At 42.5% G+C, this 26,992-nt stretch overlaps 1 protein-coding gene and 1 long non-coding RNA gene across 4 annotated transcripts; one reads left to right on the forward strand and one right to left on the reverse strand.

Annotated features, from left to right (window-relative positions):
* Positions 1–1,347: 1,347 nt before the first annotated feature.
* Positions 1,348–5,206, reverse strand: LOC309341345. Of its 2 annotated transcripts, XR_014156241.1 has the most exons (3): positions 4,963–5,206; positions 1,774–3,434; positions 1,348–1,456 (listed from the first exon to the last, which is right to left on the reverse strand). It is a non-coding gene; the product is annotated as an uncharacterized lncRNA (long non-coding RNA). The 2 variants fall into 2 exon arrangements; XR_014156242.1 differs by lacking the exon at positions 4,963–5,206 and having other exon boundaries at positions 1,774–3,811.
* A 166-nt stretch (positions 5,207–5,372) lies between these two features.
* PCF11 (PCF11 cleavage and polyadenylation factor subunit) lies at positions 5,373–26,825 on the forward strand. 2 transcript variants are annotated; one of them, XM_081858935.1, is made up of 16 exons: positions 5,373–6,068; positions 10,554–10,679; positions 12,349–12,537; positions 12,844–13,053; positions 14,533–15,590; positions 16,133–16,325; positions 16,411–16,861; positions 17,098–18,815; positions 19,959–20,082; positions 21,317–21,436; positions 22,342–22,456; positions 23,168–23,351; positions 24,351–24,506; positions 25,066–25,158; positions 25,847–25,882; positions 26,309–26,825. In XM_081858935.1, exons 1-16 carry the CDS (start codon positions 5,823–5,825, stop codon positions 26,525–26,527), a joined length of 5,238 nt encoding a protein of 1,745 aa, XP_081715061.1. In that variant the 5' UTR covers positions 5,373–5,822; the 3' UTR covers positions 26,528–26,825. The 2 variants fall into 2 exon arrangements, with proteins under 2 accessions (XP_081715061.1, XP_081715062.1); XM_081858936.1 differs by having other exon boundaries at positions 5,374–6,068; positions 19,959–20,067.
* Positions 26,826–26,992: the final 167 nt, after the last annotated feature.

Raw genomic sequence — 26,992 nt, forward strand, 5'->3', positions numbered from 1 at the left:
AAGGTGGGGAGGGGTATTACTCAGAAGGGTGGTGGGAATGGGTGATTGGCAGATAGCTGTGATGAATTTCAGAAATAGACTGGAAAGAGAAGCTGCTGAATTACAACTTATCACCAAACTCAAAACCATGGAAAAACCTGGTCTGAACAAAGACCTTGGATTCTTATCTCATTATACATGACAAAGCCATTTTTCACCTTTTCACCCCTTGCTTTTTCCTGTAAGACCTATTGCAGTCGTTAAGAGTCGTCAACAGGCTCATCACAGCTATCTGCCAATCACCCATTCCCACCACCCTTCTGAGTAATACCCCTCCCCACCTTCTCACTATATAGAAGGGTCTGGAAACTTCTGTTTCAGTGTATCTGAAGAAGTGTGCATGCACACGAAAGCTCATACCAAGAACTGACTTAGTTGGTCTTTAAGGTGCTACTGGAAGGAATTTGTTTTGTTTTGACTATGGCAGACCAACACGGCTACCTATCTGTATTTGGGAGGCAGTGATGGTCACCAATGTGGATGTCATTTGAGAGGGATAATGTCACCAGCGCCTTATCTAGGCAAAACCACTAGTGGATTGTGTGAAAGATAAGGGGTCTGGCCTTTGGGAGTGTCCTGAAAGCCATATGGAACATGCCCGGAGGGTGAATTTTGACCCCTTGGCCTGAAGTTCTCCACCTTTGCATTGAGATGATGGTTTTCAAACTGTGTTCCAATGAAGTGAATGCTCCAGGAATTTTTTTGGGGGGAGGGGGGAGCACGCAGGGAGAGTCCTTGAACAAGTGACCTTAAGTGAGCTTCCCATCAATCTATGCACTCTGAGAGGCCCACATCATCCTGCACCATTCCCACTCTCCAACTTGCTTTGTCTCTTCCTCTGTGCCCAATCCATTCAGCCCCCCCAAAAGCAGTCCCCTTTTTGTTCCTGTTTCTTGGGGAAGGTGATTAGGGGCTGACAGCAAGAGGAAACAGCAGCAGGACAAGGGGGTACCTGGGATTCACAGTGGGCTCCTTGCTGAGGATGCCAAGTGATGCCAACCCATAACGTGGGTCTTGCCCATATCCCGGAAGAGGTGATGCTTACAGGTAGAGGTACTCTTGGGGCCATGAGCCCTGTCTTCATTCTCCTGCAGATGTCCAAGTTCACTGCTCTGCAGTGTCTCAGCAAAGAAAGACTCACCCTCCCACAACATCCTCCTCTTTGCCCCTCCTATTTTCCCTCCCCCCTCCCCAAAGAAAGAAAGTCCCCCCCCCCGACTTCCCTCAGCTCCTCTCTCTGGTTTCTCAGCACATGTTATTCTCTGCATATTATAAAATTGTAAAGATCCTTCATTAATCTATCAATAAAAAAGTTTGTGTATGTTTATTCAAAACCTGCCAAGGAGTCCAGTTCATTTTGTTGTTTCTTTAAGTACTTTGCAAAAGGTTCCCATTCTTCTTTAAAGTCACAGTTGTCCTTATCACGTAAACAAAACAAATTCCTTCCAGTAGCACCTTAAAGACCAACTAAGTCAGTTCTTGTTATGAGCTTTCGTGTGCATGCACACTTCTTCAGATACACTTCAGATACACTGATACACTTCAGATACACTTCAGATACACTGATACACTTCAGATACACTCAGATACACTTCAGATACACTGTATCTGAAGAAGTGTGCATGCACACGAAAGCTCATACCAAGAACTGACTTAGTTGGTCTTTAAGGTGCTACTGGAAGGAATTTGTTTTGTTTTGACTATGGCAGACCAACACGGCTACCTATCTGTAACCTTATCACGTAGTTTGTGTGTCAATTCCGCCAATTCCGCATGGTCCATCAGTTTTTCTTGCCACAGTTCTTCGGTTGGGATTTCCTCATTCTTCCATCCTTGTGCTCTTAAGACTCTTGCCACTGTTGTCGAATGCCAAACAGCCTGTCTCATGCCCCAAACAAGCCTGATGCCCTCACGCCCAGAGGAGACGATACAGTGGTACCTCTGGTTACAGATGCTTCAGGTTACAGACTCTTCAGGTTACAGACTCCGCTAACCCAAAAATAGTACCTCGGGTTAAGAACTTTGCTTCAGGATGAGAACAGAAATCGCGTGGTGGTGGCGCGGCGACAGTGGAAGGCCCCAATAGCTAAAGTGGTACCTCAGGTTAAGAACAGTTTTAGGTTAAGAACAGACCTCTGGAACGAATTAAGTTCTTAACCAGAGGTACCACTGTACTGTCATGTCGCCAATGTTAAATGTCAGATTCAACCGCCAGGCTGGTTGGCCTGTTGCCTGATCTGCATGGGGTTACACACTTTCTGAAAGAGCAAGACCCCAGTCTGAAAGTGCTCCTGGATTAGGCTTTGTCAGCGATATTGATAATATTCAACGTATTAGCCACTTGCCGCATAGGGAGTCTCCAAGTGACATGCCATTCTTTTCAGAGCATAGGACAGTTTCCGCAAGTGTGGTGATTTGTGGCTTCACACTGCCACTTCCCCTTCTTCTCCTCTCCCTGTGTGTCTCCTAAATCTGCTCGTTTGGGCATTGGTAACTTCCAGCTTGGATTGTTCAATACGTTCTGTGTGGGATTTCGCTTGTAGTTCCTCCAGAAGGTGTAGTCAGTGCATCATGATTGCTGACAGGACAGGAGAGAGATGCTGTCAGCATGTTACACCTTTGCTGAATGATCTGCACTGGCTCCTAACTTCCTACCTGGCCAAGTTCAAGGTGTTGCTTTTAGTAGCTTAGGACCAATTTACCTGAGGGATCACCTTGCTCAACTCCTTCAAGGTGTGGAACTTGCACTCTTGCACGCATCATAGTTCCTGTGTTCTGAAATTCCCAGATTATTGACATTAGTTACGGTAATTGTGCTGTTTCTGCTACCTGCTAAAATGATTTTTTTTTAAGCCTCCCAACAAGTTGTATATACTGTACCTGTGTCCCCTCCCCAATTTTTTGAATACGGACCATTGTTTCAAATCGCTTTATGTACACCTCTTAGGAATTACATTTAAGTGGTTTATAAATTCTTCTAAATGAATAAAATGCTTCTAGTGTCTGGTGTAGGTTTTCTGCCCCTTTTGAAAATGGTGGCCAGGGTTATTTACAAAGGGAGTGGGTTAGAGAAGAAACTGCAGCTAGAATAAATATATTGGATATAATAAACAACCACATTAAGGCCAGTTTGGAGGCAAGGTGGGTGGTGAACCAAGATAGGGTCTTATCAGTGGTGACCCTTTGTGAAATGCTTCCTGACAGATGTTTGTGCGGTGCTCACTTCATTATATTTTCAGCTCCTGGTGAAGACTTCTTGGTTTGCCCACATTTTTGGATTCAGTTTTAATAAAACCCTTTGCACTTGACTCAAGTTTTAGTATCTGAGTTTACTGTTCTGCTATTATATTGCTGTCGTATTGCTTGTTTTTGATCTTCCAGTTTTGTGAGTCACTCTGGGAAGAAGAGCAGAAGGAAAATACATAAAATAAAAATCAACAATATATATATATATATTTTCTACCTCTCCAGTCACATTGTCACGGTTCTTCTCACTAACTACCCTTGTGCACTGAAAGAACTTCCTCCCATCCACCAGCCAGATGTTTGCCCTGCACACATACCAACTGATGTAAAAATTGGGGTTTGGCTTTCACTCCTCAACTCCCTATGGGACTCCAAGTCCCCTATGTCCATGATCGGTCAGAGAAAATGGATGGAGGCAGGATCCAATGAAAAGCAAGGTTAGTAATACAACTACAGTAAGGTTAGCACAGTGGTACCTCGGGTCAAGTACTTAATCTGTTCTTAACCTGAAACTGTTCTTAACCTAAACCACTTTAGGCGAGAACCACTTTAGCTAATGGGGCCTCCCGCTGCCGCCGCACCACCAGAGCACGATTTCTTTTCTCATCCTGAAGCAAAGTTCTTAACCTGAGGTACTATTTCTGGGTTAGCAGAGTCTGTAACCTGAAGCGTCTGTAACCTGAAGTGTATGTAAGCTGAGGTACCACTGTATTTAGATACATGTGCATTTATGAATATTTATTATATATTTGAGACCTTAGAATTATTATAACACAACATATAAACAAGATCTTTTACACATTTGGAGGCAGTTCTGGATATGACCCCCTAAAAACAGACAAACAAACAAACAAAGCACACTTTCAATGCCTGAGGGTCTTCAGTTGACGTCCTCCATCAAACACACACATTATAAAAACGAAGGTGGCCCAACTGCAGTGCTGAGGGAGTGGGGAAGAATGATAAAGACGGATTGTAAATATGGATTGTGAAACTGTTTGCCCATTTAAAAAAAGCACGATGTAAATTATACATTATAAAATAAATATTATATAAATGGTTAAGGACTGTAAGTGTATGGCATTGAAAAAAGTGGAGCACATCCACCTTTAACCACACAACAGAAATGACCCTGTTTTTCCCCACACAACTTCAAGATGGGTCCCGTGTGGGTTTTCATCGTGTCTGGGAAAGGTCATTAGTTTGTTTTGGTTGAATTTTAAATAAAGATTGGTCTGCCTAGCTAGACGTATTCCTGGAGGTTTCATCACATGCCATGCCAGAGAGACGAAACCGCTTGTCCTTAGGGGAAAATGAAATGTATTTGTGTATCACATTACCAGGACGTCTGAATGTCAACAGTAAGATGGCAGCATTAATCTAATTCAGAAATCAATATTCCGTGAAATAATTTGGACTTTATGGAAAGCCTACTTGGGCCCATTTGAAATCACTTTAATTCACTGGTTTTACATTTGTATGTGTAATGAATTTACATTGGCTATCAGCAAAAGGCATCCAAAATATTAAGCAGCACTGACAAAACCTCAGCAAATGCCAGTAACGGTTCCTAGTGTGGTGTTTTCTATACAGTAGTGCGGAATGTAGCCGTGTGACTTTTAGGTAGGCCCCAAAAGGCCTTCATTCCCATAGCAACAGTTGAGCAACCGAACGGACCAATAGGAAACGAGGTCTCCTGCGCGGCCTTTGACCAAACAAGTTTAAGGGACGCCGAGAGGGAGGGGTGAGCGAACCCCTCGACATGCAGACGGAGAAGAACAAACCATTCCCAACGTCACACTACTACGAGGAGGCGGGGGCTGTATTCGGAAGGCCCAACCAGACGTCAAAAGAGATAAAGAGAGGCGGGACCGCCGCGCCCTCAGCGAATCCGCGGCGCGCGTGGAGAGCCGGGCCAATCGCGTCTCCCCTGGACGCCGCTCAATCAAGCAGCGAGCCGAGGGAGGCGGGGCCCAATCAGAAGGGAGAGTCCCTTCTGCTCCAATCAGGATCAGGCTCGGGTGTCAGCGGCGGCCAATGGCGGCTCGGCCAGCGAACAAAAGGCGCTTCCCCGGCGCTTTTGCCCGCCCCCGCCCCCCTCCGGCGCAGTTTTTCGCATGACGCAACGGTTGGAGCCGGAGGAAGAAGGCGTTCGCGAGCCGCGGGAGCCGCCGCCATTTTGTGCGTGCGTTTGTGAGGCGAAGCGGGTGGGCTGAGAGGAAAAATAGACGGAGGAAAGCGGTTTGGCGGAGGAAAACGGCGGCGGCCTGCGAAGCTTCCTGCTTGACGAGGACGCGGCGGCGCGGAGGATGAGCCAGAAGAGGCCGGCCAGGGTGTAGCAGCGGGCACCGGCGACATCGACAGCCGCAGGGGCGGGAGAGAGGCGCTTAGTGTGTGTGCGTGTGTGAGGGGGGGAGCAAAAAAGCAAAGAGAGAGTGAGGGGGTCGGCCTGTGTGTCCCCCTTCCTTTTTCTCTTCTCCGGAGGGGCTCGGCCGTTCCCCCCGCGCGGCCTCTGGCGTGTGGGGGACGAGAGAATAATGTCGGGCGGCGGCGGCTCCAGTAGCAGCAGCTCCAGCAGCAGCTCCAGCGCGGCCTCGGAAGGGCCCGTGGGCGGCGGCGGCGGCGGCAGCAGCGGGGAAGACGCCTGCCGCGACTACCAGTCTTCGCTCGAGGACCTGACCTTCAACAGCAAGCCGCACATCAACATGCTGACCATCCTGGCCGAGGAGAACGTGCAACACGCCAAGGACATCGTCTCGCTGATCGAGGCGCAAGTCGCCAAGGTTTTTATACACTCTACGCCGAATACGCTCTCTCTACCTACCCCCCCACCCCCTCTACCTACCTAGCTACTTAACCCACCCGCCCAGGCTCCTGCCATAGCTCTAGGGACAGATCTCAGCCAAAAAAACCCAACCCCCCAGCCCGCAAACAAACACACCGACATATTATTTTTCTAGACCTCGTGTGTGTGTGTGTGTCGTGTGTATGAGAGGAAAGAGTTCAGGGATTTTTCCCCCCTGGGGTTAGTGGCGAGAATGGGAAGGGGAAGGCATAGGATCAGGCCTAGGAAGGAAAAGCAGTGGGGGAGGGGGGTTGGGTATGTTGCGGGAGGGGAAGGAAGGCAACGGCCTTTGGCGGTTGGGGGGTACAGCCAACCTTAATAGTAATATTTATTATACCTTAGAAAAGGAAAGCTCAGAGGAAGGGTTGGTTTGTGTTTTTTTTTGCGAGAGGTTGAGTTTATTTACTCGCGCGCATTTTAAGAGCATATGGCGATCCCGGGGTGTTTACTTTAGCCCAAGTACCTCCTTCGAAAAGAGGCTGCAGTAAATAAAAAATCGGCTCGGATTTTTTTTACAAATAAAAAAGCCAGTAGAAAAAGCTGCATGTTAGAAAGTCGGGGCGGAGAGGGGAAAACCCACGCTAGTGTAGGCTAAAAGCAGGTGAACTTGTCAGCCGTAGGTCTTGGGGGTTGGGTTATGGTGGGGAGAGCTCTTGATCTAGTCGGATCGGGGGAGCTGCAGGGAAGTGCTTGGGGTAACAAGAAGGTGGCTTTGGGATTAGGAACAGATAGTGGACAGTATAGGCATTTGGAAATTGTGGCAAGGGGAATCCCTCCCAGCTTTGGGAATAAAGATAGGGCATGGGTTTTGAGGAAGGCAGCATTAGAGAGGTAGGAAAAGATCTAGGTGGAGCTGGATTGAAACAGAAGGAAATATTAGCTGAATGTAAAGAGGAATATTGATAAATGGGGGCATAGGGATGTGAAAAGACAGTGAAGCATAAGGTATAGCCTTCTTTGGGATATGGGGAAATGAAACAGTCTGGTAGCGGGAAGTCAGGTGGGGGGGGGGAGTGACAGCTGTTTATTGGCAGCAGCAGAGAGTGCAAGGAAATCTGGAAGAGCACAGTGAATTTGAATGTAAGGCCTGATTCCCTTCCCTATCCACCTCAAGCAATTCAGGAAATGTTTGTTGGGTTTCACAAGCATGCATAAACTAGGCGTACAACATGGCGGCCTGGCAGTGACTGTGCAGCAATAGCAGTGCTTTGCCCTGCAGTTTGTGCCTCCACAAGTAACATGTTTCAATCTTAGTTCAAGTTAGCTGTACCATAATATTTTGTCATTTTTCTTAATCGTTTAGCAGTAATCAGGCTAAAGGAGATAAGGCTTTACAATCAAGGATTCCTTTATATCACATAAGCCCCCTTCTTTTTTTTTTCCTGTGAAATAGAAGATGTTGGGGTGCTCCTGAATTGCTCTGAGTAATAGAGGTGTACCAAATTAGAAGGATGCATGTGCCTGTGTGTATGATCCACTCCTTGTTAGAGCAGCCCATTCATTAAGGCAGGGAAACAAGTGTTCCACCCTGTCTGAAGGAACCGCAGCTGCCTGTACAATCCCAACATGGCGCCAGTGAGGCATATGATACAAAAAGAAAGAGTAGACTCCGAATCCAGTCATTTTCTGATAGAAGTCAGCTGGCTTCATGTGGTTTAGGTTTCATAACACCTTTTCCCTGGGGGGGGGGCTTTCAAACCTTATTTTAAATAGAGTAACATCCCTATTCCAGTTAATAATCTCAGTTATTGCTCATCTTCCTCTCCCTCCCACCTCCCTTGGCTTCTTCTAGGGTACTGGGCTTTTTAATTGCTAATTTAATCAGGGGTTTAAGATGATTTAAAAGTAAAGTAAAATTTAAAGGTCTAATAGGGAAGGCTGTTTAAAATGTAGGTTGGTTAACATCATATTCTCCAGACACTTTCCCATACTTATCCTTAATGTTTTCAGTTTCTCTGTTCATGACTGGAACTACGTAACACACTATCAATTCCAGTACTGTTGTCTTAGAGTGGGGTGAGGGTGGTTACATACCCCTTAAGTGTATTTAAAGATATCTACAACCTGTGCTTCTAATTAGATTTGCCTAGCTGTCATTAGTGGCCAGGATGAAACAAGAGATTTGAGTTCTCTGAAAACCACTTTTGAAGGAAAGTGTTGTCTGGGGACAGTTTCTATTTAGTGTAAACCAGAGTGGTTTTTATTACATTTTTAAATAAATGACTTTGAAATGTGTGACTGGTATTCCTAAAATGTAAATAAAATGTATGAAATATGTATTTGTCTTTTTATTTACCGGGTGTAGTGCAGAATCTGTTTCCAAGTGTTAAATTATTCTACAGCCTGGGTACAATGGAGTTATGAGGAAGGCTCAACCTTTGGTGAAGTCCATCAAAAATACACAGACCCACACATTATCAACACTCATTTATGACGTTTGAAGGAGTGCAGCAAGCATTCTGTTGCAAACTCTGGGCATGGTTTCACTGCAGATAGGCTTGAGGTTAATTTACCTTCAGTTTCTTAGTGGTTTGTGTTGCCTTCCTGCCTTCTGCAATTGCTGGATAATCTCTAAGTTGGGTTTGTCTCCACTTGAGGGGTGGACCTCCAACATCCCACTGCGCTTTCTTTTAGAGACTAATGGGGAAGTATGGTAACTGAAGTATGGTTCGCAAAAGTGGCATTCAATTCGTTAAAAGGTGGGGGTTGCTTCCTAATTCCTAAAACCAGATCCTGTTACAGGCTTGCTGCCTTATTTCACTATAGCTTCACATGTTGTTTTCACACCACGTGTGAGCATATGATGACATATTATACAGATGCAGCAGTTTTGCTGTTCATATTTAAAGATGGAAAATAGAACATAACTTTTGGGAATAAGAACTTTAAAGTCAGCTGTGTTTCCTTGCCAGCTGTCCTTGGAAGTCTGAGGATAACACATACGGGGTTTAAAAAAGGATACAGGTGTCCCATGTGCTTTCCCAAGTCCTATTGTAGCGTGTAAAATCAGATCTCTATGTACATAGCCCAGTTTTCATTTCCAAGCTGTTGGGGAGTTAATCCTTACATGCCCTGTATGCCTTGTCTGGTGGTCTTGTGTTTCATATGAAGGCATACTTCCCTCCATTATTATTTTGTCACTATATGCAATTTGGTAGAGGCCCCACCTGGTTGAAGACTTACTGGTATAATTCTCCCTTGAAGCAAATTTCAGATGAAATGGTTTGCATATCTTTGTGCATAAAAAATTCAAAGCCACACATTTTAAGGGTGCAGATAAATCAAGGGTGGTTCAGGTTTTCTCACAATTTAAAAAATAAGTTGCCAGAGTTTTCTGCAAATTTCCTCACAATTTAGTGGGGAAAATACTAGTTTTAAGGACAGTCAAGGACAATATCATTTGGACAATGGAATTTTTACAGTTATTGCAGACCCTGTGAGTTGCCAGATGTTAAACTGCACAGAAATACTAGCTTTTTTTTCTTAAGAGTTGTTGGGTGGTAAATGGGAATTAAGTTACCCCTGTTGAAACGGAAGACAGTTAATAAGCAATTATCCTTCCCAACAAGTCTTTATAAATACACGTTGATGCTTTCTGGAAGCTTGCTGCCATTTCCTGATATGGATTCATTTTGAACAGAACTTGAGAAGGCTTCAATTTTCTTTGGACATGCAGCCACAACGGCACACAGTTTGCGCTGCACGGACTTGGGGCCCGTCTTATGTATGGCGAAAAAATCCAACTTGGCTCCTTGGGCATTGAAGAGTGTCCAGACTTGAAGACTGTCTTCCGTGCCAGTCTTTGGTTCCAGTTATAATCCCGACTATTCAACACCATAGCTTCATTATGGATTTATACTCTTATTTTTCTTGCTCGGGTTGGATGGTTTGAATATAGCTTTGAGAGCATCTGAGTCGAATTGCTTCAACTGGTCAGACTTGGTGACATAGCATTTTTTCTGGATTGCAGCAAAGTAACTCTTCCAAATATGGCTCACTCAGACATCGGTATTCACCATTGGTCCATGCGCTTGGAATCCCCCCTCTTTATGGGACTTGCAAATCTTTTAAGTTATTCCATGTCCTTCCTTCTAGAGATCCCAGCAGATGCTAGTGTGTGCTTAAATTGAGTATAGTATGGTTGGTTTGGATACCCCTAACCATAACATGGGCCAGTTCTTTCTGCCATTGCAGAGGTTGAGTATCCCCTCCTCTTAAAGAAAAACACTCTACCAAATATAGCTAAACTCTTTTGGGGGGGGGCGGTGTTGAGCTTGTTAGCTTATGAAAACAACCTTTTACATAATAATTGTTCCAAAACAAAGATATGGTGGGTTGGGGAATGGTAACTTCTAAATTAAAAGAGAAATCAACATGTTTTTGTTATAACTAAAAGTCTCAAGTTTTCTTCTTATTACTCCAGGCTCCTTCTAATGAGAAACTTCCTGTTATGTACCTTATGGACTCCATTGTCAAGAATGTTGGGAGAGAATATCTTGCTGCGTTTACTAAAAACCTAGTTGCAACATTTGTTAATGTGTTTGAAAAGGTATATATACATATATATGTGCTTTTATAATCGTTTTCAAATTTGTTGCTGTATAAATAAATAACTTGACACTCAGTCTTGGGTTTTCTTGGGTACTAAGTGCAAAGAATGCAGTAGGACCTTTCATATTTAGACTATTCACACTCCAGTTATATTAAGAAAACAAGGTTTTAAAAAAGTGTAGCAGTACATAGTTGGAAATGTGTAGAGCATATCCAGAGTGAGAAGGCCTGTATTAGAAAACTGTTTGATCTTTAGCTGTGCCATTTATTACAATGCTGAACTTTTCATGCATAAGATATTTTAGCCTTGCAGAGAAATCAGTGACCTTGTGTGTGTTTGCATACACTCTTAACACTTCTCGTTTTGATTATACAATAAGTTATGTTTTCATTCATTTATAGTAGTGTATGCAAACATTAGATACTTAAATGGAACCTGCCTGCCAAGAATTCTAAAAGTTTATATTTTGATAATGAGCACCTTTCATTATCTGACTCCCAACCTTTTCACTTCTGCAGTCTTTTTATGTTTCACTTTAATTTCTGAGCAATTGCTTATGCTAGGATTTCTCAAACTGGGTTGGCCAGAGGATTGGGGTGATTTAAAAATAAATAAATACAGAATGCATATTTATAATTTTTATGTGAACAGTTTTACATAAATCATTAAAGGAAATAAGAATATGCCACTTGAATTAGCATTCCCCAGTGCTGTTTAATAAAGGGTTGGAATTGCTCAAAACAATTGGATTAGTGCTTACTTCCCTTTATCAAGTTTTGTTTAATCTTAAATTACTTAATGATATTAATAAAAATTGAGACAAACCCTTGTGAGCCTATTTAAGCCTGACTGGTAGTACGGAGCTTTAGCTGGAGAAGAATTAATATATTTTGAGACAAGATTGAGCTATTTAACAGCCTAATCTTAGGCATTTTTGCTCAGTATATCTCAGCTTCAGGATTTTCTTGGGAGTAAGTGCATAAGATTGTAGTATCAATGCAGTAGTCACTGAATTGCCTGTATTGGGTTTATATCTTTACCAGGAATAGTAGATGCAGAATGAAAACATTGGGAAATGAAAATTATCTGCATATTATGATATTGAACTTGTTATGTGAACTGCCTTGATGGTTGAGTTGGGATAATATAAAATGTAAAAATAAAAAGATACCATGGCTGTGTCTATAACACATGTGGAGGGTTTACTGTTTTCAAATGTATATGGTACTGTGCAAATCACGATATGTTGGACCTGGGGGCAAGTACATCACGGTACTGGCAGAAGCTGACTTCTATGTCGAGAAAATACTCCAATGAGGGTCAAGGAACCCTGCTGAATGGGATAGGTTGTGCACAGGGGATTGAAGAAATATGGTGAAGCCCACCTCATTCAGCGTGATTCCCTAACCCATAGCATTTTAGGGAAATCAGCTGCTGCTAGTTCTGTTATGTGTGCTTATCCTTAATCCATCCCGTTACATGGAGACCCACAGTCCATCGTTCAGCTGTGTGCACCTGATTTCTACTAATTTCAGTGGCACTTCAGTACACACAAATGAGCAGGAGTACAGCTTTAGAACACAGTATCTGGTCTTGAGTTGTAGAAAGAAGCATAACAAATGTTTTATTAACTTAACAAGCCATAGAATTGTTCTGTTCTTCTTAGGTGGATGAAAATACTAGGAAAAGTTTATTTAAATTGCGTTCCACGTGGGATGAAATTTTCCCTTTGAAGAAACTCTATGCCCTTGATGTCCGGGTGAATTCAGTAGACCCTGCTTGGCCAATTAAACCGCTACCCCCTAATGTGAATACTTCTAGCATCCATGTGAATCCTAAGTTTTTAAATAAATCGGTAAGTTTCGACAACTAAATGCTGCTTTAAACTATGTTTATATGAGTTTGTGTTCAGGCCTTTGAATTTCGCATGCTTTGAGGTGACAAGAAAGGACTGGTAGTTATGGTAGGGATTGTACTTTCAAAACATAAATGAGGTGAAAGCATTAAACTTACGTTAAAAGTCTGACATTGCTTATGCATTCTAATTTAAGTGTACAAAAATGAAGAATTTTAGAACAATGGAACATTTGTAGCTTTGAGTTAACTGCTGGTTGCTTTGCCCCACAAATAAGAATCGTCTTCTTTACCATTTTCTTGGTAGCCTGAGGAACCACCTGCACCTAGCCCTGCAGTCTGTCCTCCTCCTGTGTCCTGTTCTGCTGTGTCCTCTACTCCAGTTGTTCCTGAAATACAAAAGAATTTGACTCAAGAGCAGCTAATAAGACAACAGCTACTAGCAAAACAAAAACAGTTGTTAGAACTTCAACAGAAAAAATTAGAACTGGAACTAGAGCAGACTAAAGCACAGCTGGTGAGTAGGATAGAAATGACTGCTGTAGCATGTCGGCAAGCAAAGCAAAACATGACCAGTGTTTGTCACTAGCCCATTTCAGTTGTCTTTTATTTGGTGGAGCCTTTGTTAAGACTATTAAATTTGATTGATCTGTGGGGCAAGCCGCAATACAGATTGTAACCTTTCTTTCATACGCTCAACAAGTTAATAAAAATAGGAATAGGTTTTTCTACCATGTTTTGAGGTTATCATTAATTTGGACACATGGTTTAGCGCCCTCCACAAAATTCACATCAGTCCCAGCCAGCATAGCCAATGGCAAGGGAGGCTGAGAGTTGTAGTGTAGCAACACCTTCATGGAATCATAAGGGTTGGAACGTACCCAAGGGTCATCTAGTCCAACCCCCTGCAATTCAGGAATCTCAGTTAAAGCATCCATGACAGATAGCCATTCAACCTTGAGGGCACAATGTTTACTACCTCTAGTGTCATGGTAAAACCTATATGTTGCACTTGGCACTTGGTCCGTGAATCGCACTTCCGTGTATAGCAAATTCCACACCCCTGACTGTTGTTTAGCAGAACCCAGGGCTTGAGATTCGGACCATCACATTGTGAGTTTTCTTCCATGCAAGTGAAAGTCATTGACCTCAAATACATGACCAAGGGAGAGCTTTGATACCCCACAGGTATTTATTACCGTAGCAAGTGTCACGTATAGTCTAGCTCACAAGTAACCACAATGGGTTTTCTTCCAGAATCAATTTGTGTGTGGTGTCATATTTTGTGATGTGTTAATCTTTCATGGTTTGCTTGCGGTGTAAACCTGCAGCCCTCCAGAAGTTGTTGGACTCCAAGTCTCATCAGCCTCAAGCCAGCATGGCCAATGCTCAGGAATGGTAGGAATTGTAGTCTCAATATCTGGAGGGCCACATGTTCCCTGCCATCTGTGTTTTGAAGACAGGATTGCAGAACATGTTCTAATGTCGTCAAGAGGTTTCTATACTATGTTTATGTCGGCTACAGAAATACCGTTTATGCCCTTTAAGTATAATTTATCAAAAAACTAAAATGGTTTAAAAATAGTATATTGGAAATACTGCATAATTTTCCATCATCTTATAAGGCAATGAACGTTTATTGACATACCTTGTAATTATTGACCTTCAGTGAAGGAACCTAAAATTCCCTTACAATCTGAGATAGGAAATGATTAGTATATTCTTTGACACATTCACAGACATCATGAGTATTCCAAGAAAATTCTAAAATAGAGAGGCTTATCCAAAAAGCTAGTAACTTATATGCCTTTTATTGCAAGTTCTCTTTTCTAATATGTAGGTGCATTCTTATATATAATTAGAACTCAAGAATTAGTCCATACTTTCAAACCTAGTCTTGAATTTTTATGCTGTACAGTAGGTAAGAGAAACACTTAAGGTTTTTTAAGTGCTAGTGTTGTAAATACTTGCTTCTTTTTATTACCTTTTGTTTCAGGCGGTTTCTCTTAGTGGTCAGCAAAGTGGATCCAGCTTGAGTCAAGCATCTGTGAAGCCACATGTTCCACAACCATCTCACATGCCAGTTAAAGCTCCTCATCAAGTTTGTCTGTCACCTGAAAAAAGCCGTCTCTCTCCACTCCATGATGTCAAAACGGCCAACAGAGATCCTCGTCTTAATAGAACAAGTCAACATTCTTCCCATTCTAAAGATCAAAGTCATAGGAAAGATTTTACAGTTAGTCCAGTCAATCAGGCTGATCCAAAGGTCAGCAAAACACTACAGGCTGAAAAACAAAGTACATCAAAGCAAGAAAGACAAAAACAGAATGAGAAATCTCAAAAGAAAGAGTTTGATCAATTTGATTCAAAATTGAAGTCTCCATCTCCCTTGCAGAACAAGCTGCTTCATGCTAAAGATACTAGAAACCAAGAAAGTGAGAACACCAGGGTATTTGAAATAAGCAAGAGAGATCCAAGATTGAAAAAACATCTTCTAGAGAAACCAGATGGTAAAGATGATGATCTGAAAGAAAAGAGGAGATGCATGGAGAGAAAAGACAAAGAAGAGCATAGACCAGTCAGTGGTAGAACCAAAATAATTAATGGCATTGTCCAAAAGCAAGATCCCAATAATGAAGAGTCAGAGAAACAGGTTGGAAAGCTAGGAAGGTCGGGTACCAGGAAAAGGTCACGTTCCCCTAGATCTCGGTCACCATCTTCCCATTCTCCAAAACGAAGAGACAGGAGGTCACCCAAAAGACGGCTCAGAAGTCTCTCCCCTGGACCTAAAACTGCAAAGTCTCGGGTGTCGGGACCAAAGCAATCCCACGCAGAGGACTTTGGGCAGGGAATACGGGAAGAAAGGAGCTCTAACAAAAGGAAGCAGGAAGTGAGAGATTCAAGGAGGCCGAAGAAAACTCATGAAGACCGACCGCAGGAAGGAATGAACTTGCATTCTTCAAAAGCAAACTCGGAACCTAAGGAGAATGTGGAGAACTGGTCAAGTTCCAAGTCAAATAAAAGGTGGAAATCTGGTTGGCAAGAAAATAAAAAGTAAGTTGGCATTTATGAGGCAAATTTAATTTGCCATCGTAGGTATAGATCTGAAGTTACTGCCAAAGAATAACCGTGTTGGTATGATGCTAAATGGGACGCGGCTGGCGCTGTGGGTAAAACCTCAGTGCCTAGGACTTACTGATTGCATGGTCGGCGGTTCGAATCCCCACGGTGGGGTGAGCTCCTGTCTTTTGGTCCCAGCTCCTGCCCACCTAGCAGTTCGAAAGCACCCTTAAGTGCAAATAGATAAATAGGTGCCGCTTTATAGCGGGAAGGTAAACGGCGTTTCCATGTGCTGGCTTGCCAGCTGCAGCTTCGTCATGCTGGCCACGTGACCCGGAAGTGTCTTTGGACGGCGCCGGCTCACGGCCTCTTGAGCGAGATGAGCACGCAACCCTAGAGTCGGACACGACTGGCCCGTACGGGCAGGGGTACAGGCAGGGGTTTTATGACGCTAAAGCAAAAGTGAAATAGTTGTTTTTATCACACTATGTTGGGAGATTGTGTCAAGTTAACATTCTTGCTTCTGTGGATTTCAGCCCCCAGCCAACTGAAGAACACCAAGGACTTTCTAAATCACCTCATCAGAGGCACAGGGACACCTGGGCAACCAGTAGTAAAGGAGTTACATCACCTCGCACACCAAAGCAGCAACATAGATTAAGTGTGGATGCGAATTTGCAGATTCCGAAAGAACTGACCTTGGCAAACAAGAGAGAGTTACTTAAGAAGGTAACAAGTATTAACGTTTTATAGATTCACATATTCTTTCCTAACAGCCTTCCAAATTTAACTCTAACCTTTTCTCTTGTCACAGGCTAATGAACAACTGTCATCTGGAGAAATAACGCAAGATGAGTTTCTTGTTCTGTGCCATCAGATTCGCCAAATTATCCAGTATCAGGAAGGAAAACACAGGTGCAATGTGTGGGATAGTCCCACAGGTGAAAAGGGAATTTCGAAAAAGAAGCCCCTGTTGTCTGATGCGGATTTAATATATCATGAGCATAAAGCTAAGCTAAAAAGAACGCAAGTTCAGCATACATTTCCGAGACTCAACATGATGGATCCTGAAGATATTTTACTCGAGAGACACTTGAATGAGACATTTCTTTCTGGCATGGATTGTGAACAAACAAAAAGCAAATCGGGGAGTCAATTCAGTGAAAGATCAAGGCGGCATTCCCCTGTTGGTAGTAACAGACCATATTCTGAAAATTCACCTCATGACAGCCGGAGAAGACACGATGAGTCCAACTCCTCCAAAGGTACAAGGAGCTTTGGGGAAAATACCTCCATTATCTGTATTATAGTTAGGGAAAATCAAGAAACTAAATATTTTCTTGGTTATCAGAAGTGCAGCAAAAATATACTGGAGTTTTCAGGTTTGATAATTTTGGGGAAATACTTCTCACAGTGCTGTAGATTTGCTTTGTATACTACGCTTTGTATACTATACTACTGCCTTCAGGCAGTAACAGTGCTGTTTTGTTTTGTTTTAAAGGTATTCGAGATGAGCGGAGGTCTCCGTTCAATGAACATTATAAGAGAGCAAGATACGAAGAACCAGAGAAACAATTTACTGAGAATACAGGATCACGATTTGGGGTTTCGGATGGAAAGCAAAGATTTAGTTCACTGATGGAGGAAAGATCTCATTTTGAGGGCTCCCCTAGACATCCTGGAACAAGGGCAGGTGGAGATGGACAAGGAACTCACTTTGAAGGGCTGGCTAATGCAAGTTCTAGAATTGAAGGACCACAACCGCAGACTAATTTAATGTTTGAGGGGTCCCTAGGCCAGCCAGCATCTCAGTTTGACGGGCCCCCAGGACAATCCGGAGGAAAAAGTTCTCTGTTCGATGGACCAGCACAGATGGGTGGTGGTCCCTTGAGGTTTGAAGGGCCCTCAGGGCAAGTTGGTGCAGGGACTGCTATACGGTTTGAGAATCCTATGGGACAGCCAGGGGGAGCATTGAGATTTGAGGGGCCCGCAGGCCAGTCAATGAGTGGTATAAGATTTGAAGGGAACCATGGTCAGCCCTCAGGTGGAATAAGGTTTGAAGGACCTCATGGTCAGCCATCTGCTGGGATTAGGTTTGAGGGACCACATGGTCAGTCATCTGGGATCAGGTTCGAGGGACCACATGATCAGCCTTCAGTTACTATGAGGTTTGATGGCCAGCCTTCTGGTGGAATGAGGTTTGAAGGTCCACATGGCCAACCTTCAAGTGGGATAAGGTTTGAAGGGCCTCATGACCGTCCTGTGGGCCCTCATGGTCCCCCAGGAGGTGGAATGAGGTTTGAAGGCCCCCATGGCCAACCTATGGGGCCTCATGGTCAGCCAGCGGCTGGCATGCGATTTGAAGGACCTCATATGCAGCCAATGGGACCTCTTGGCCAGCCAGGAGGCAATTTGCGCTTTGAAGGTCCACATGGACAGCCTATGGGTCCGCATGGGCAGCCAGCAAGATTTGAAGGTCCTCATGGACAGCCTATGGGGCCACATGGGCAGCCTTTAGGGCCACATGGTCAACCAGGTGTTGGTCCCAGATTTGAGGGGCCTCATGGTCAGTCTGGGATTGGTCCCAGGTTTGAGGGGCCTTCAGGCCAGGCTGGAGGTGGACTTAGGTTTGAAGGACCTATTAACCAAACAGGGCCAAGGTTTGATGGCTGTCATTCAAGATTTGATGGTCAACCTGGTCAGCCATCACTTATGCAAAGACTGGATGGATTACATGTGCAACCTGGTCCAAGGTTTGAAATGGGCCCTGCTCAGCAGACACAACCTCGGTTTGATGGTCCTCCGGGTCAGCAGATACCCCCAAGATTTGATGCACCAATACCTCAACGGTTTGAAGATCCTAAACACCAGCAGGCAACACGATTTGATATTCCTCTTGGTCATCAAGGTCAAAGAATGGAAAATGTAGCTAATCATCCTGCCTCAAGACTCGAAACACCACCTTATGGACAAACTGGCCCTTACAATGAACCTCCCAATCAGCCACCCTATAATGCACCATCACAAGGAATGCAATTCCAGAGAACTGAGCAAATATTTGATAACCCGCAAGGACCAAACTTCAATGGGCCACCTGGTTCTGGAGCACAGAACTTTCCTAACACTATTAACAGGGCGCCTGGACCTTACTATGATGACAAGAATCTTCAGTATGGAAACTTCAGTGGTATGACGGGAAATGTTCAGCAGCCTCAGCAGGTAAGGGGCTTTCTAGACTTAAATTGATGATATACTTGTTCATATATAATCATATGCTTGTTCTTTTCTGCATTCTCAGTAACAGGAGTGTCTCGTGTATATGTGTGTGTAGATATAGATATTTGTTCATGGCAGGTAGGGCTAAGTTAGGGTTGCCATATTTTAGAAGGTGAAAATGTGGACTCAAAAATTGTGGGGGGGGGGAGTTGAGTTTTTGTTGTTTTTGGCCAAAGTTATTGAGTGTGTGTGTGGGGGGGGGAATCAAATAATGATAGTCAAATTAGTTATTATTACATGTATATCTTAGGTTTCCTCTAAGGAGCTATGGGTGACATAATCCCCCTTGCCATTTTATCCTCACAAGCAACTCTTGCCTGACAGATAGGTAGCCATGTTGGTCTGCCATAGTCAAAAAAAAATAAAAGAAAAAAAAAATCCTTCCAGTAGCACCTTAAAGACCAACTAAGTTAGTTCTAGGTATGAGCTTTCGTGTGCATGCACACTTCTTCAGATACACACTTAGGCTGACACTTAGGCTCAGCTTAACTTAAGTCGCCCAGTGATCTTCATAGCAGACTGGGAATTTGAATCATGGTCTCCCATGCCCTAGTCCAACACTTTTAAGCACCAGCGTGCTTGTATAGCTCTTGGAATTTAAGGTACTTCTTGGAAACACAACGAAAGCCAATATTTTGCTAACATATTTAACAATATGTATATAATAACATATACAATATATGTATATAATAGAATATACCACTTAATAGAAAAACCTCCTGTTAAATGGTTTACATAAAATAGTACAAAGTTTTAATTAAAAATACAGATCAAACCAAACTTTAAAAATAAGTAGATGTACTAAAATTTACCAAATAAAGATAAAATGAGCAGTTTTGAAAGAAATACGTAATATTAATATAGATGGAGCACTTTGTCCCAGAAAGTGGGTTGATTTAATCTGGTTTTAGTATTAATGCTTAAAGTTTTATTTTTATACTGTTCACTTCATTGATATTTTACTTCTGTAAAATAGAGTCGTGCTGTGTTGTAACTGAATGCAAAACCAAACACCATTCATTGATTTGGGATTTAACAGTGCAATAGCTGAATATTCTGACTAAAACAGCATTTGCCTCTTGGCAGGTTCCTGTTATGTCGGTAGCATCTACTCAACCTGTACCGTACAATCCAGGGCAGCCTCTCTTAGCAGCTCATGCACAAAATCCTGGAAGCTTTGTCCAAAATCAACCAGGTCAGTATTTAAAGGGCGAGTTGTTGTTTTTTGTCCTTTTACTAAAACGTTTATCAGCTACCAACGAGGCAGCTGTGGAGAACCTTTGACATTCCAGATGTTCCTGAGCTACAGCTCTCATCATTCCTGACCATTGGCCATGCTTGCCGGGGCTAATGAATGCTGTAGTCCACCAATATCTGGAGAGCCAAATAAAGGAGATTTTGCATCAATCCTGAACAAACCTCAGATTTGCCAGGGCTACTTCCCTATTTACTATAACCCCAAAGTTACTCAACTGGAGCCATGTCAAAATAATGGTTGGAGTTGAGGGGGGACCAGGTGCAGAACAGTTGCCACTTGGTTAGGGAATGTTATCTACTGTATCTCATGAGCTATATCCTGAAATAATGGATATGTAAGCAAAAATCCTCATCTGCAATCCAACAGCATAATTTAGCAAGAAAAGAACTCTTTTAATTGTTGCTATAAAACAACAATTTGACGCGGGTGGCGCTGTGGTCTAAACCACTGAGCCTAGGACTTGCCGATCAGAAGGTCAGCTGTTCAAATCCCCATGACGGGGTGAGCTCCTGTTGCTCGTTCCCAGCTCCTGCCCATCTAGCAGTTTGAAAGCACGTCAAAAGTGCAAGTACAGTGGTGCCTCGCAAGACGAAAATAATCCGTTCTGCGAGTCTCTTCATCTAGTGTTTTTTTCGTCTTGCGAAGCATCCCTATTAGCGGCTATTAGCGGCTTAGTGGCTTAGAAAAAGGGGGGGGGGAGGAAAAAAACTCGCAAGATGTTTTCGTCTTGCGAAGCAAGCCCATCGGGAAATTGGTCTTGCGAAGCGCCTCGAAAAACGGAAAACCCTTTCGTCTAGCGGGTTTTTCGTCTTACGAGGCATTCGTCTTGTGGGGCACCACTGTAGATAAATAGGTACTGCTCTGGCGGGAAGGTAAATGGCGTTTCCATGCACTGCCACATGACCCAGAAGCTGTCTGCGGACAAACGCCAGCTCCTCAGCCTCTAGAGCGAGATGAGCACCACAATCCCAGAGTTGTCCATGACTGGACCTAACGGTCAGGGTAGAGAACTGTATAGAGAACTGTGAGCAGGATAGAAGCAACTGAAATTGAAAATGAGCTTTAGAATAAAGGAAGAGTGAAGATAAGGAAAGGGAACGTAAAATGTTTTGGACTGTGAACCATATGATCTTGTTTAAGTCTTAGAGCTATTTGAAAGTAGTGTCATTTTTTGTCCCATTTTTAGGGAACGCTCCGCTTTCCTATCCTGATAATCATCTTGGACAACTTGATGTAAATGAATTATTCTCAAAACTACTTTCTACAGGGATTCTCAAAGTTTTACAGACTGATTCAACTTCACCTCGTAAGTATAACTTTTACCTTTTTTGTTCTGTGAGGAATAGTTAAAATGTTAAAGGCTGTTATGACAGAAGCTGGTATGTATGATACATATGTTTTGTCTAAGCATCTTGCAACAGTTAACTGTTTTTAATAGCAGCTGCTGTTCAAAATCAGCAGTATTGACCTCCTCCTTTGCTACTCAGAACTGGCTAGATTGAGAAATAGATCCAGTGTATCCTGTTTTAAAGGCATATAATTGGGAATAGCTTTTGTGTTTTGCTTTTTAAAGTCAAGATACAAAGTTGGAGGAATTGAAAGAAGTTTGCCACGTGTGTTACTAATAAAAATAATAATTTATTTGTACCCCGCACATCTGACTGGGTTGTGCCAGCCACTCTGGGCAGCTTCCAGCATATATAAATACATAGTAAAACATTAAACCTTGAAAAGCTTTCCTGCCTTCAGATGTTTCCTAAATTTTATATAATTACTCATCTCTTTAACATCTGATGGGAAGGCATTCCACAGGGTGGGCGCCACTACTGAGAAGGCTCTCCCTGATTCCCTGTAGCTTCACTTCTCGCAGTGTGGGAACCGCCAGAAGGCCCTCGGAGCTGGACCTCAGTGTCCGGGCTGAGTGATGGGGGTGGAGACTATAATACAGGGATGGGGAACCTCTGACTTGCGGGTCTGGTTCGGCCTGCCAGACCATTTCATCCCGGCCTCCCTGCTTGGCACCTGACGTCAGCTGATTGCTGTTTTCTGTGGAGCACTTTGCACGTCCCCCTCACCTGTTAACAATACAGTAATCACTAGGGACAGAGGAGTACTGTCGTGTTTTAGACCTGCCTGCTTTAATTTGACAATGATGCAGTTTTGAAAGGACACGCTTTGGCCCAGTACTGACAACGTACCTCATTTGTTTAGAAGTCAGTGAAGTTTCTGCCCAACCAGCTCCAGAGGAGGATGAGGAGGATCAAGACCAGACTGAGGATCAAGATGTCCCAGACCTAACTAACTTCGTTATAGAAGAACTAAAACAGTAAGTACATTTGTTGGGGCGGGTGGGTAACACAGAATGTACCTAGGCATGTCATGTCGAATTAAGTAAGCCATTTAACAGTTTTAGGTCAAACTGTTGATCTAACTTGAATTTAACTGTGAAAGTCAAGTAATTGCTGTTTTAAGGACAGTGAGAGTGCTATATTTATGTGTGTGATAAGTATTAAATATCACTTTGGTATGTCAAGCATATTAAAGAATTAAGAATTAACCACTGATAGTATCTTGGGATTTATAGGTCTCTGATCTAGATAAAAAGGTTTCAAGGTTTATTTTGGGCCTTTTTAAAGTTGTGTGGCAGCGTCTTGATTCGCAATGCAGTTCCACATACTGAAAGTGCTGGCTGGCTTCCTCCTGACACATTTATTTTCTCATTCATGGACGTGCATAACCTGCCTTATTTTCATGAGCTCCCTGCCCCAGCTAAATGAACAAGACCTCTTAATTCTTGAATGGGAAAGGTGTCCCAAGTTTTTTCTTAACTTAGGCAGCAGAGTTATAGTCCTCCTGCTCTAGAGCTTGTTCCTTGGTGTGCAAGTTACTGATTGGTGCTTGTTAAATTACAATTTTCCAACTTGAAATGTGTTTTGTCTTGTATTTGCTTAACAGAATTATTTGAAGCTTGCATGACTTTTTCTCCATAAACTAATTGCCACAATCTGCTGCTAACTAGTTTCCGACTTGTTTTCAGGCGATACGATAGCATTATAAACCGGCTCTATACTGGCATTCAGTGTTACTCTTGTGGAATGAGGTTCACAACTTCACAGACAGATGTATATGCAGACCATTTGGATTGGCACTATCGTCAGAACCGCACGGAAAAGGATGTCAGCCGGAAAGTCACTCACAGAAGATGGTACTACAGCTTAACGGTAAGTGGCGGCTCAGTCTGTTTGACTGAGAATTAATGTTAAATTTATTGCCTGCCCTGTTCCAAAGGATTCAGGTGCATAACAGTAAAACAAACTACCAAGATAATATGCACTTAAAACAGCATGAGCCTTCAAACGCCATCTTAAATTCCTTCTCTGCTTCTGAAAGCTTAGCTTTCTGGAGGCACCGAGTTCCATTTGGGCAGTGCCTCTGCCTTGAAATGTCACCAGATCCCTCGCAGATTGTAGTTTCGATCCTTTTTATAAAGCTTCCCCTCTTAGATCCTTGAGGGCACCTACTTCCTGTTTTATAGTAGTTGGCTGCCTGTGTTCTGCCTCTGTGGCTTCCTGCTTGGCTTCACACACTTTTCTCCCTATATAGGCTAGTGTGGGAGCAGCGTCACAAGTTTGCCCTCTGGTGGTCAGATGTCACAGTGTCTGCTTCTTAAAATGTCGTGTTTGCAGATGAGTTTTCAGGAACCTCTTTGCACTCGCAGGGATTAAATATTAAAACAAAACAACAAATGAAAACCTGAGATTCCTGTGACTAAGGAAATAGTCATACAGAGATAAATATTCTTCCCTTGCATGCCTGAATTAATTGTGTGCAGGTGTTGTACTACTGGTAGACTTTGGCTTAAACAAACATGAATGGGTGGATTCTGACATCTGTGCTGCACGTGAGATTTATGAAAAGCTTGTCACCGATGTGTTACTAGGTGAATGGTACACACCCTTCAAGCTTAACGTATTGCTCAAGAAGCTCTAACGGATTGAGGATTTTTTAAATGGTGGTGGATTAGTGGTTTTTTGTTTTCTTACAAGAGTAAGGATTCGGAAGACTGTGCCCTATATGCTGTGACCCTGATCCTAAGAAACAGAACCAGAGAGGATAATTAAAGATTTGTGCAGAACTGTATTGTGGAAAGTTGCGTGAGCAGAGTAAAAGATAGAACTCGTAGGATCTTAAATTGGCTTTGTCAATATTTTTTTCTTTAGGACTGGATAGAGTTCGAAGAAATAGCTGATTTAGAGGAACGTGCAAAGAGCCAGTTCTTTGAGAAAGTGCATGAAGAAGTTGTGTTGAAAACACAAGAAGCTGCTAAGGAGAAGGAGTTTCAGAGTGTCCCTGCCGGCCCAGCTGGAGCAGATGAGGTAAGCTGCCCTCAGTAAACTTGCTTCCTGAGACTGGCTTGACTCTGTAGAAATTCTTACTTTTGTTCCTAACTATATTTCCAACATTCTGCACTAGATAAAGATATGAAGCGTGCAAGTGTATTTTATTTTAAAAAATCTACTGTGGAAGATAAATCTTTCTTTGTAGATGCAGGTTTATGGTAAGAAGGATGAGTTGACAGCAAAGCTCTATAAGCTAAATGTGAATTCACTCAAACTTCCTGATTCTCTCTCTCTCTCTCCTCCCCCCTCCTGTTCTTGAGAATCCCTTTTAAAACACTCCTATTTATTCCTCTTAAGGAATTTGGTTGTAGCAGTAATTTCAAAAGCATGGCAACTATGGGTTGAAACCACTTCATACATTTAAAGAGCAGAATTTCGCAGTCTTAATATATTGCTAATAGCAGGACCCAGAATTGTTGCAATTATACTGTACCTACCTTTTACTTGTCATAACTTCTCTGGTGAACTGAGAGTAAAAGGACAAGTGCGCTGTTTATGTAAATACTGCTCTTTTAACTGCTTTCCTACATTTCAGAGCTGTGAAATCTGCCAGGAGCAATTTGAGCAATATTGGGATGAGGAAGAGGAGGAGTGGCACCTAAAAAATGCCATTCGAGTAGACGAGAAGGTAATGTTGAATATATATTTGGTGGCAGCACAGAGGAAAAACATTGACTTTGATTACCAGGTTTTGGCTAAATAATCTTTTGTTTTGTGACTTAATGAGTTTATTAAAGCGTAAGCTTTTGTGCATCCGATTAAATGGACTAGTCCACTAAGCTTATGCCACAATAAATTTGTTAGTCTTTCATGTGCCCAAGACACACTCTTGCTTTTGCTGCAACAAACTAACATAGCTGCCCCTCTAGAAATGGTTAAATGACTGCACTTTTAAAGCAAGCTGTGCCAAACACAGTAAAATACAGTGGTACCTCAGGCTACGAACTTAATTCATTCCGGAAATCCGTTCTTAACTCTAGGCATGCATTCCCTACATAGGGCTCTTGCGGCCTGCAAGCGGATTGCATTCGTATCCTGGGGCAAAGTTCGCAACCTAGAACACCTGCTTCCAGGTTTGTGGAGTTCATAACCCGAAGCGTTTGTAAGCAGGACTGTTCATAACTCGAAGTACCACTGTATTAGCAAATGGAGGCCGAAGACTTCAGTTTGTGCAGAAGAACTATAAAGTTTTGTGTATAGTGAATTTAGTGAAATTTGTGATTGTATGAAAAAGAAAGTTGCATTTGCTTTGCAGTGTATTCTTCTATGCCTTTTAAAGTATGTAGATATTAAGATTGATTGTCCTCTCTCTCCAGATATACCATCCGTCATGCTACGAGGATTATCAAAATGTAAGTGCATTATTTTCTGTCGGTTTATGTATCAGATCTGCTAAATGTGTTGGTTAGGTTAGTCTATAGACTGAAAAAAAAAAAAAGGATGTGTTGTGTTTTAAATGTGCTGTGAAGCACATTCATTCATGTAAAGAGGAGGATATTCAGACATGCATCATTATTTCCAAAGTGTGGCAAATAATAAACCAGCTCTTCAAAATAATATTACTTAAAAATAACAGCAATGAATCTGGGTTTGATGGCTTTAGGTTGCTTTTAAAAAACTTTGCCTTCTTGCTTGTGTTAGATGTATCATCGCAAAAAGCATGCCTATTGTGGAAGCAACATTTTACACCTGCCACTTTCAAATCACATTTTAAAAGTTACCATTGAAATGTTTTGGTAGTGCAAATTAACGTATATGGTGTTAATTTTTACTTACAGACCTCGTCATTTGATTCAACGCCATCTCCTAGCAAGACACCTGTAGAGAACCCGCTAAATATTATGTTGAATATTGTTAAGCAAGAAGTACAGGACTCCTGTAACAGTCCCAAGGTAAAAGAAGAGCCTGAGGATACACCTGGTGATGATTGTATGGAGGGGAGCTCACCCCCATTGGCCGAAATTAAAACAGAGCCTGAAAAGGTTGAGTCAGTATAAACTAATTTTTTTCTATTCCAGGGAAGAGCTGCTGTGTTCTAGCTGACTCTAGAAGGCAAATAATTTTTATATGAATAAAGTGTTCACTTGGGGCAGGGCCCCAGCTGCTTATTTGGTTAATAAATACATTTTTGTATTTGAATTTCTTATTGCCTGCACAGTGTCAGGTGTCTATTGTGTGGAAGTTCTGTAGAAGACATACAAAATTTAACAGGAATAGACTGTATATGTAAGGAAAATTGTATGATTTTTTCATTTGTGGAAATGTAAATTATAAATAAAAGATATTTTTGCTATCTGTGGAGTGTAATGTTTATGCACACCATCCAATAATAATAAAAGTACTTCGGTTTCGAACGTGTTTTAGATGGAATCGAACTTGGGCTTCATTGTAAGCCTTGTGCTTAATTAAATTGACTTTTCAGTGGAAATTGGAGATGTGTTTTCTTCTTTCTTTTTTCTTGG

Source organism: Podarcis erhardii, assembly GCF_964252035.2.
Source record: "Podarcis erhardii genome assembly, chromosome: 4".
In the NCBI taxonomy this organism is placed as follows: domain Eukaryota; kingdom Metazoa; phylum Chordata; class Lepidosauria; order Squamata; family Lacertidae; genus Podarcis; species Podarcis erhardii.